At 38.2% G+C, this 12,128-nt stretch overlaps 1 protein-coding gene across 1 annotated transcript; it reads left to right on the top strand.

Annotated features, from left to right (window-relative positions):
- Positions 1-3,122: 3,122 nt before the first annotated feature.
- LOC111437850 lies at positions 3,123-4,147 on the top strand. The gene is made up of 4 exons (XM_023075923.1): positions 3,123-3,299; positions 3,391-3,576; positions 3,660-3,783; positions 3,885-4,147. Exons 1-4 carry the CDS (start codon positions 3,123-3,125, stop codon positions 4,145-4,147), a joined length of 750 nt encoding a protein of 249 aa, XP_022931691.1.
- The last annotated feature ends 7,981 nt before the right edge of the window (positions 4,148-12,128 follow it).

Raw genomic sequence — 12,128 nt, 5'->3', positions numbered from 1 at the left:
GAGAAAAAAAAAAAAAAAAAAAAAAAAAAAAATTGGGTGTTGGTTGTAGATTATACGTGTCAAAATCATCGAATACGCATATTTCTCCCAACAATGATAAAAATATCAACCGTGAGTCAGTTTTTTCGTGCTCAACATTCAAATGACCTAATTAGGGTTTCCAAATTAGGTCATGTACATAAAGTGCTGTAAGTTTTTTTTCTCTAAAATTTAAGTCTCATTACTATTTCCTAAGGGAAAATTAAGATATTGGAAAGAGAAAGCAACTTTTTAGAACTGTAACTTAGCGAAAAGTCGCCGATGGTACCTCGACGTTGGTCGAACAAAAACTGACCAGGAGAAAAACTACTCTAAGGTATTGGTTGCTGACCATATGTATCGAAATCATTAAATTTGAAACTTCTCACAACAACGTCGAATAAATATCGACCATGACTCAATTTTTTCATGCGTGTGCTTCAAACATCTCAATCAGGGTTTTCGTTTTAAGCCCGTACTTAGAGTGTTGTAGGCTCTTTTTCTCTAAATTTCAAGTCCCAGTGCTGTTTTCTTAGGGAATACTATGATATTGGAAAGAGAAAATAGTTTTTCAGAATTGTCCTAGAATGCGGGCGAAAATCTGTCGATGGTACCCTAACATCGATCTAACAAAAATAGTTTTGAAAGTTGATTGAGAATTATTTGTGACAAAATTATCAAATTTGAACATTCTTCTCCACAACGTCAAAAAAATATCAACAGTGACTCATTCTTTTTGTGCGCGTGCTTCAAACGACCTAGTTAGGGTTTCCAAATTAAGGTTTCAGTTTTGAGCCAGTACGTAAAGTGTTGTAGGCTATTTTTCTCTGAAATTCAAGTCCCAATAATATTTCTTAAGAGAATATTTTGGAAACAGAAAGTAGCTTTATAGAACTGCCTTAGAACACGAGCAAAAAAGCCACCGATTGTACCCCGATGTTTGTCAAACAAAAACTAGTCGTGAGCGAAACCATTCTTATGCATTAATTACCAATCATATGTGTAAAAATCATCGAGTTTGAAAATTCTTGACAAAAAAAAGTCGAAAAAATATCGACCGTAACTTAGTTTTTCCCTCGCGTGCTTCAAATGGCCCAACTAGGGTTTCAAAATTAGTGTTTCAATTTGAAGCCCGTATGTAAGTGCTGTAGGCTCTTTTTCTCCCAGTACTATTTCCTAAGAGAATATTTTGGAAAGAAAGAATAGCTTTTTGGAAGTGCCCTAGAACACTAACGAAAAGCTGCCAATGGTACTCGATATCGTTCAAAAAGCTGCCAATTGTACCCGATGCCAAGAGCGAACCGTTTTTGGGTGTTGGTTGCTGATCATACATGTCAAAATCATCAAATATGAAAATTCCTCACAACAATGTCGAAAAATATTGACCGTGACTCAGATTTTTCGCACTTGTGATTCAAACAAATTAATTAGGATGTTCAAATTAAAGTTTTGATTTTAAGCCAATATTGTAGCCTTTTATCTCTCAAATTCTATTTTTGAAGGGAATATTTTGATATTGGAAAGGGAAACCAGCTTTTTGAACTGTCATAGAATGTGAGCGAAAAGCTGCTGATTGTACTAGGTCGGTGGAAAAAATTGGTTTAGAGGGAAACCTCTTTTGGGTGTTGGCCACTTATCATACGTGTCGAAATCATTGAATTTGAACATTCTTCATAACGTCAAAAAAATATTGAACTTGACTCATTTTTTTCGCGTGCCTCCTTTAAATGATCAAATTAGGTTTTCAGTTTTAAGCCCTACGTACAGTGTTGTACGCTCTTTGTCTCTAAAAATCAATTCCTAATAATCTTTCCGAAGGGAATATTTTGGAAAGAGGAAACAGCTTTTCAGAATTGTCCTAGAACATGAGCAAAAATCCGTCAATGGTACTCTCATGCGTGTCGAACAAAAACTTGCGGATCATGTGTCAAAATCTTCAAATTAGAAACTTTCTCACAGCAACATCGAAAAAAAATCTCGATCGTGACTTAGTTCTTTCACAGGTGTGCTTCAAACAGCTCAATTAGAGTTTCGATCTTAAGCTCTTACGACAGTGTTATAGGCTCTTTTTTTAAAAATCAAGTCGCAGCATTATTCCTAAGGAAATATTAAGATATTGGAAAGAGAAAGAAGCTTTTTGAAACTGCCTAGAACGCGAGTGAAAAGCCACCGATGGAACTCAAATGTCGGTCGACAAAAAACTGGTCAGGAGTGAAACTAGTTTTGGTGGTAAGTTACTAATCATACGTGTCAAAATCATCGAATTTGAACATTCCTCAAATAACGTTGCAAAAATATCGACCTCAGTTTTTTCACACGTGTGCTTTACACAGCCCAATTAGGGTTTTAGAATTAACCCAGTACCTACAATGTTTGTTATGTTTCTCCAAAATTCAAGTCTCAGTATTATTTCCTAAGAGAATATTAAGATATTGGAAAGAGAAGGTTGATTTTCAGAACAGTCCTAGAACGCGAGCAAAAAGCCACCAATGATACCCCACGTTGGTCGAACAAAAACTAGTCGGGAGTGAAACCAGTTTTGAGTGTTGGATGCTAATCATACGTGTCGAAATTTAAACATAACTCACAATAACAACGAAAAAATATCAACTGTGATTCATTTCTTTATGCGCGTGCTTCAAACGACCCTATTAGTACTTCCAGATTTGGGTTTCTGTTTTAAGTTCGTACTTATAGTGCTGTAACTATTTTTTTTAAGGGAATATTAAGATATTAGAAATATAAATAAGCTTTTCACAATTGCCCTAGAACACGAGTGAAAAGTCGCAAATGGTACCCATCGTCGGTCAAACAAAGACTAGTCGGGAGGGAAACTACTTTTAGGTGTTAGTGTTGGAGTTTTTGACTTGGTATGCAACGCTATAGCTAATTAATAGGAAGTAGTTTTCTATTTGTTTTCAATAGCTAATTTGTAGGAGTTGATTTGTATTTTGATTCCGTTGGTTTGTTATTCAATTTTGTAAGGCTTTACTTATTCTTCAATTCAATAAAGATAATCAGTTCCTTTATTTGGTATAAGAATCAGAAAGAACCGGAAAAAGAAATACACAAATTGAGTGATTGAGAAGAAAAACACTGAACAAATGGCAAGTGATTCAGGAAGTTTTGCTACACCATGTGTTCCTAAATTCGATGGAGACTACGAGAATTGGAGTTTGTTCATGGAAAATCTCTTGCATTACAAGGAATATTGGAGTGCTATTCAATCTGGTTTCGAGGAACCAAAAGGAAACGAAGCACTAAGCGCAGCACAGCAAAAGGCAATCGATGAAACAAGACTCGGATCTCAAAGCAAAGAATTATCTCTTTCAATCCATTGATAAGAGTATTCTGAAAACTATCATTCAAAAGGATACTGCCAATCAATTGTGGGATTTAATGAAACTCAAATATCAAGGAAATGCTAGAGTGAAGCGAGCCCAGCTACAACGACTTCGCAGAACATTTGAAACTTTAGAGATGAAAGCAGGAGAAGGTGTTTCCGAGTATTTTACAAGAGTTATGTCTATTGCTATTGACATGAGGAAATACTTCGAAGTCTCACCGATAAATTAAACTTCGTAGTATGCTCAATTGAAAAATCCAAGAACATTGACCAATTAACAGTTGAAGAATTACAGGCATCTTTGCTTGTACATGAACAAGAGGTGATTGATAAGAGGAGTGAAGAGCAGGTTCTGCAGGTAGAGAATATACCAAGGTATGGACAAGGAAGAGACAGAGGGACATTTCAGAGAGGAAGAGGTTACTCTAGAGGACGGGGAAGATGTAGATCTTTGTGAATCGGTCGGCCATCAATTGCTTTCGATGTGGAAAGCAAAGACATTACCAATTTGAATGTCCAGGCTTAGAAAAAGAAGCTGTCAATTATGTTGAATTTGACGAGGAGGAAGAACTACTATTGATGGCGTACACAAAGAAAAGTAAAGTTGAAAGAGAAGGCATTTGGTTTCTTGATTCTGGGTGCTTAAATCATCATATGACAGGGAACAAAACATGGTTCGTTGAGCTTGACGAAAGTTTCAAACACACCGTGACAAATGTCTACTATGTCCCCAATCTCACCAACAATTTGCTAAGTATAGGGCAGCTACATAGAAGAGCTTAGTGATCTTAATCAGAATCTATCATCAATAAAGTGACCTGATAATGAACACACAGATGACTGCAAATCGCATATTCTCAGTTCATGCAAAGATGAAGCCATTGGTTGACAAATGTTTGAAAATAGAAGATGAAGACTTGGAGGCTCTGTGGCACAAGAGGTATGGGCATTTAAATAGTAAATCTATTCATATCATACAGTAAAAACAAAGGGGGGAAGGATTACCAAATTAAAGGAAGTTGTCAAAGTTTGCACAATTTGCAATGTTGGGAAGCAACAACGGCAAAAATTTTCAAAGAAAAGCAAATGGAGAGCATCAAACAAACTGGAATTGATGGAGATCTTTGTGGACCCGTCACTCCAACCTCTCATAGTGGTAAAAGGTACTTGCTGGTACTTGTAGATGATTTTTCTCGCAAGACATGGATTTATTTTCTTGCATATAAATCAGAAGCTTTTGAAACATTCAAAAACTTCAAAAATCTTGTTGAAAATGAAACAAAAACAGCCATACGTGGACTCAGAACTGGTCGGGGAGGAGAATTGACATCAAATGAATTCAACAAGTTCTGCAAAGATAACGGGATCAAGTGACAACTAACAGCTGCATACGCTCCCCAACAAAGCTTAGTTGCAAAAAGAAGGAACCGGACTATCATGAATATGGTACGGTGTCTTTTATCTGAGAAAGAGATGCCAAAGAAGTTGTGGCCGGAAGTAGCTAGATGGACAACTCATGCTCTGAGTCGCAATTACACAAAGGCAATCAAGGACATGGTTTTTGAGGAGAAGTGGTCGGGCATAAAACCAAATGTGGAATACTTTAGAGTATTTGGTTCAATTGCACATGTCCATATTCCCAAACAAAAGAGAACCAAACTTGATGATCGAAGTCTCAAATACGTCTTACTTGGAGTTAGTGATGAATCTAAGGCCTATCGCTTGTATGATCGAGCAACAAAGAAGATAATTGTGAGCAGGGATGTCATATTTGAAGAAGGTGCAAAATGAGACCAAAATTCAAGTACAAAAAATGCAAAGCAGGATTTATTGGCTTGGGGAGATGATGATAATGTTGTTGCAGAAGAATTGGAAGGAGGAGAGACTGATGGAGAAGGAGATTCAAATGAAGAAGCAAATGACAGAAGAAATCCAAGAAATGGATGAATCTTCCCCAGAGTTGTCACAACAAACAAGACAAAGGAGAGAGCCAGTTTGGATGCGCGATTATGAAACATGTGATCACCTATTTGAAGAAGAAGAGGTCGAGGAGGGGTTTCCTTTTCACATCTCCAATGATGATCCTATGAACTTTGAAGAAGCAATAAAGGAAAAGAAGTGGCAGGAGGCTATGAAGCTTGAAATTCAAGCTATTGAAAGAAATCAGACATGGGAGCTTGTGACATTCCTGCATCAAGCAAAGAAAATCGGTGTCCAGTGGGTCTTTAAGATGAAACTGAATGAAGAAGGCAAAGTAGACAAATGTAAGGCGAGACTTGTCGCTAAGGGAAACTTGTAGAAGGCTGGAGTAGATTACAATGAAGTTTATGCACCAGTAGCTCGATGGGATACAATCAGAATTCTAGTGGCAGTAGGAGCTCAACGTCGATGGTGCATCTATCAACTTGACATCAAAAGTGCTTTTCTATACAGTGAATTAAACAAGGAGGTCTATGCTGATCAGCCTGAAGGTTTTGTCAAAAAGGGAGAAGAGAACAAGGTTTATCGACTGAGGAAAGCTCTCTACGGCCTGAAACAAGCACCGAGGGCCTTGTTCAGCAAAATTGACAGCTATTTTAAGAAGGAAGGATTTGAGAAAAGTAATTATGATCACACCTTGTTCTTGAAGAGAATTAGAAGAAAATTGTTGTTGGTTTGCCTGTACGTTAATGATTTGATTTACACAGGAGATGATGAGAATATGTGCAAATGTTTCAATTTATCAATGCAATAGGTCTAGCGACCCTAAATTTCCACATATCTAAAGTCGCCACTAACGTCTCATGCTCATCTCGAATATAACTTTAAGAATCCTCATCTTTATTAGTGGAAAAGTTTAAAATTTTAGAATACGTTAAAACATTAGAAAACACTGTCAGACTTACGTGTTTCAAACATCGTGATGGAGTTAAAAATAAGATAAAACAATTACAAATTAAATAATTTAAATAAACGAAATGCAAACACCCTATCCTAACCAAGACTAGGAATTTTAAATATGCAACTATTCTATGGACGCGCCACAGTCTCTGATCACGATGCCACTGTCAACCGTACATGGGAGCCTTGCCTTTACCTGAAAAAAAAATGGCACACGGCAGAAATACTCAGTAAGTGACCCCACTATAGGGGCCATGCTAATGCAAACACATGCAATCATGAATTAGGGACCTATCTCTAATCATCTTAAGGATGGCCTCCAGTCTCGGACAAATTGGATGTGTAGTACTTCCCTACACACGACTCACACGTGCGAGTGTGAATCTCCAGGGCGCTCGCACACCCCCTGGACTCTCTGATCAAGCTAATCTGTAGCGACGTCTAGAGGTCAGCGGAACCCCATAGTGTCATGCGCCTCATGAACACCCTCATCTATGTGCATTCGCACCTGTGCGCATTCGCGCTCATCATACGGTGCGCGTCCGCACTCATCATCTCTAGGGGAAGTAGCACTATGCTTATCTATATACAATATGCATGAGGTATCTCTAAGTCCAATTATACATCTCTTCTGACACAACCCTCTAATCTCATCTCTTGGTTACACTATGTAAAACGTGTTCGTGGATATTTACATTAATATCATTTTCATACTCTTAGGGTTGTGTTCTATGTCGATCTAACGACATGATGCAATATGGCAAACAACATCATAAGGCATGTTCAACATGGAAAACATCATCATGTTAATAACATCATCATGCATACATCATACTCATCATAGAAGCTATTAAGGGCATCAAATATAACCTGTACGTCATGCATCGAAACATAAATAGCGTACATTTAACAGACAACACAACACAACGTCATACTCACACATCATCATAATTCTAACAATCTTTAGCCTATCCTAGGCCACTTACTTGATTGGTCTTGGCCGAAGTACTCCCTAATTAGCTAAACATAAGCTCCCGTTCCGTGAGAGCTACTTCCTACGTTGTTGGGGTTTGTTTCCTATCATACCGTTCGCCACCTTCCATTAGTATTTCACAATTAATTTACCAATAATTCAATAAATGTGAAATATGGCTCTAAAACGGCCTCAAATACCTTAATCGGGGCCAAAATCAGGTTTGAGAGGGTCGAAAAGGTGGAAACCAAGCCGAAAACAGGTGAGCCAAGCTGAACAGCCGCTGGGAGCCGTCGGAGCGTCATTGGAGGGAGCTCGAGCCATTTGCGCCGAGCCGAGCTGAGGGACCGTCTGCGCCGCTGTGTGACACGTGGCAGCAGTAGAACGAGCCACATCGTGCGGTAGCGTCGGGTCGAGGCAAGGGTCACAGTTCGATTCGGGTCACGAGCTGCAGAGGCTACTGGGCCAAACTAATCGCTGGGCCTCGGCCTACTGGGTTGGGCCACAAGTGTTTTGGGTTGCAGATCGGTTCGATTGGACCGTGGGTCTGGTCTCAGGTTGGTTTAACTGAACTGTAGCTTCTGGGCTGGTTTGAGGTTTGGGCTGCTGTAGTTGGGCTAGGCCGAAGGCAGAGGCCGAGGGAAAGAAGTCGGGCTGGCTCTCTCGAGTTTTGGGTTCGGGTTGACCCAGTTCCTTACCCGACTTCGGCCGATTTTCTAGCGTGTTTTCTCTCTTCTATCCACGGCATTTCTATTGCTGATTTCAGTCCTCTTTCTTCCTTTTCCTCTTTGTTTGTCGTCCTTCTTTCCTTTCTGAGAGTTTTGCGGCCTAAAAGTTCCTAAAATCACAGATCTTAGAACGTTTAGGAAAACTCAATTTTTCGACCTCGGTTACCGATGACGGCGCTTAAAGGCACAAAACGTACCTTGAGTTATTGTGCTTTCGTTAGGGATCCTTCTCGTGGTGGTAATTGAGCGTTTGGCGTCAGTTTTAGGGTGGTTTGGGGCTCATGGAGGAATTGAAAACTCGCTGACGTTATTCGAAATATCTCTCTCTCTCTCTCTCTCTCTCATATTTTCGTCCTTTTCTCTGTTTGCAGGTACTCTGATTGATTCTGGGAGTTGTGGGCTAAAGGTTGAGCGAGGTGTGACTGTAATTTCGCGTGGTGTCCATGAAACTCGGGCGGTTTTTTTTTTTTTTTTTTCTTTTTCCTGGGTCGTTACATTATTGTGATGTCCTCCATTGGTTGGGGAGGAGAACAAAATAACATTTATAAGGGTGTGAAAACCTTTCCCTAGCAAACGCGTTTTAAAGCCTTGAGGGGAAGCCCGAAAGGGAAAGCCCAAAGAGGACAATATCTGCTAGGGGTGGATCTGGGCCGTTACAACAGGAGTTTGAGATGACAGACTTGGAGAAAATGAAGTTCTTCCTTGGAGTTGAAGTTTATCAAAACAAAGGAGGAATTCATTTGTGCCAAAAGAAGTATGCTAAGGAAGTATTAAAGAGGTTCAATATGTCGAATTGTAATGCGGTAAAAAGAGGTTCAATATGTCGAATTGTAATGCGGTAAAGAATCCGATAGTCCCTGGCATCTTCTTGTCAAAGTCAGGTAGAAAAAGTGTCGATGCAACATTGTACAAACAACTAGTAAGATGCTTAATGTACCTTACGGTAACTCGACTTAATGTTTGTGGTTTGCTTGATTTCTCGTTATATGGCTGATCCCAAAGAAGAACATATGTTGATTGCTAAAAGGGTACTGAGATATTTAAAAGACACATTAGATGTTGGAGTTTATTACAAATAGAGTAAGGATGTAAATCTTTTGGGATACGCGCGAGATATTGACAACAGGAAGAGCACAGGCTATGTTTTCTTTCTAAATGGAGCAGCAATATGTTGGAGTTCAAGGAAGCAGAGAATTGTCAAACTATCATCTACAGAAGCTGAATATGTAGCTGTCACTACAAGTGCATGTCATGGTGTTTGGCTTAAGGGATGTGTGAAGGAGTTAGGTGTTCTAAGTAGCGAGTGCATCGATATCATATGTCACAATAGTTCAGCAATCAAATTGTCTAAGAACTCAGTTATGCATCGAAGGTCAAAACATATTGATGTCAGGTATCATTACTTGCGTAATTTGTCAACTAATGGGACTGTGAGGTTAGTGTTTTGCGGAATTGAAGATCAAGTGGCAGACATAATGACTAAACCAATTAAACTAGATCAATTTGTGAAATTCAGAGGCATACTTGGAGTTCGACAACTTGAGTAAACTGAAGCTGTTTTAGCATACTTCCGAGAGAGGAATTTGTTGAAGTTTTTGTCTTGGTTTGAGGTTGTAGCTAATTAATAGGTAGTAGTTTTCTATTTGTTTTCAAATAGCTAATGTGCAGTTGTTGATTTATTTTTTTGATTCTGTTTGTTTGTTATTCTATTTTGTAAGACTTCAAAGAAGCGTAGTTATCCTTCAATAAAGATAATCAGTTCCCGTTAGTTAGCTGCTGATCATACGTGTTGAAATCGGCAAATTTAAACATTTCTCATGATAATATCGAAAAAAATATCAATGGTGACTCTGTATTTTCACGATCATGCTTCAAACAGCCCAATTAAGATTTTGGTTTTAAGACGGTACACACATTTATGTACATTTTTCTCTCTGAAATTCAAGTCCTAGTACCGTTTATTAAGGGAATATTAAGATATTGGAAAGAGAGCATTTTTTTGGAGCTGTACTAGAACGTGAGCGAAAAAGCACCAATGGTACCCCAACGTTAGTCGAATAGAAACTGGTTGTAAACAAAACCACTATTGAGTGTTGGTTGTCGATCCTACGTGTCCAAATTATCGAATTTGAACATTCCTCAAAAGAATGTTGAAAAAAAAATCGACATTGACTCTGTTTCTTCGCGCGCATGCTTCAAACGACCCAATTAATATTTTCAAATTAAGGTTTCAATTTTAAGCCAATACATATAGTGTTGGTGGCTTTTTTTTCTTTGAAATTCAAATGTGAGTATTGTTTTGTAAGGGAATTTTAAGATATTGCACAGAGAAACCAACTCTTCGGAACTGCCTTAGAATGCGAGTGAAAAATAGTCGATGGAACAAAAACTTGTCGAGAGCATAACCACTTCTAGTTGTTGTTTGTTGATTATACGTGTCAAAACCATTAAATTTGAACATTCCTCACAACAATGTTGAAAAAATATCGATCATTCCTCAATTCAACGTGTGTGTGCGCTTCAAAAGGCCAAATTAGTCTTTCAGTTTTAAGCCCATACGTAATTTAAGTCCTAGTTCTATTTCCTAACTGAATATTAAGATATTGGAAAGAGAAAACAACTTTTGGAAACCACCCTAGAATGCGAGTGAAAAGCAGTTGATTGTACCCTGACATCAGTAAAAAAAATCAGTCAAGTGCAAAACCACTTATGGATTTTTGTTACTGATCATACATGTCAAAATAATCGAATTTGAACATTCGTGACAAAAATGTAAAAAATATATCGACTTTGACTCATTTTTTTCGCGCGCGTTCTTCATTCTGCCCAATTAGGGTTTGTAAATTAGGATTTCGGGTTTGAGCTCGTACGTAAAGTGTTGCAAACTCATTTTTCCAGAAATTCAAGTCAAAATACTATTTTTTTTAGGGAAAGAAACTTCTCGAAACTGTCCAAGAACGCAAATAAAAAGCCGCTGATGGTACTCCAACGTCAGTCGAAATTTTTTTTGTATTGGAATGCACCCACTTTTAGGTTTGGTTGCCAACCATATGTGTTGAAATCACTAAATTTAAACATTCCACATAACATAGTAAAAAAAGTATCGACCATGACTCAGCTTTTTCGCGTGCATGCTTCAAACGACCCAATTAGGGTTTGGTTTTCAGCCTGTATGTACAATGTTGTAGCCTCTTTTTCTCCAAAGTTCAAGTTCCAGTACTCTTTCCAAAGGGAATATTAAGATATAGGAAAAAGGAAGTAGCTATCGAAACCACTTTAGAGCACGAGCAAAATCAGCCAATGGTACCCCTTTGTCGGTTGAACAAAACTTGGTCGAGAACAAAATCACTTTTGGGTGTTGGTTACTCATCATACATGTCGAAATCACCAAATTTGAATTTTCCTCACAATAATGTCGAAAAATATCGACGGTGAGTCGGGCTTTTTAGTGCCCATGCTTCAAACGATCCAATTAGGGTTCGATCTTTTAGCTCGCACATATAGTGTTGTAGGCTCTTTTCTCCAAAATTCAAATCCTATAATTGTTTCATGAGGGAATATTTAAATATTGAAAAGAGAAAACAGATTTTCAAAACCACACTAGAACGCGAGTGAAAATCTGCCTAGGGTAGTCTGACGTTGGTCGAACAAAAAATAGTTGGGAGTGAAACAACTATTGGTTGTTGGTTGCTGATGATACCTATTGAAATCACCAAATTTGAACATTCCTCGCGATAATGTGAAAAAAATATCAACCATGCTCACTTTTTTTGCTTGTGTGCTGCAAACAGTCTAATAGAGTTTTCAAATTAGGATTTCGATTTTGAGCCGGTACGTACACTGTTGTAGGCTCTTTTACCCTAAAATTCAAGTCCTATTGTATTTTCCTAAGGGAATATTAAGATATTGAAAAGAGAACAATTTTTCAAAACCGCTCTAGAACGCTATCGAAAAGCCACTAATGGTACTCCAACATTAGTCGAACAAAAGTGGGTTGCCGATTATATGTTTCAAAATCACCAATTTTTTGCACGAATTCTTCATACAACACAATTAGGGCTTCCAAATTAGGGTTTCATTTTGAACTCTACGTATAGTGTTGTTGGCTCTTTTTCTTCGAAATTCAAGTCCCAGTATTCTTTCCTAAGAGAATATTAAAATATTGGAAAGAGAAAACAACTTT

The sequence above is a fragment of the Cucurbita moschata genome, unplaced genomic scaffold (assembly GCF_002738365.1).
Source record: "Cucurbita moschata cultivar Rifu unplaced genomic scaffold, Cmos_1.0 Cmo_Scf00067, whole genome shotgun sequence".
NCBI lineage: Eukaryota > Viridiplantae > Streptophyta > Magnoliopsida > Cucurbitales > Cucurbitaceae > Cucurbita > Cucurbita moschata.
The sequence above is the reverse complement of the archived record's forward strand: the minus strand, read 5'-3'. Positions and strand labels throughout refer to the sequence as shown.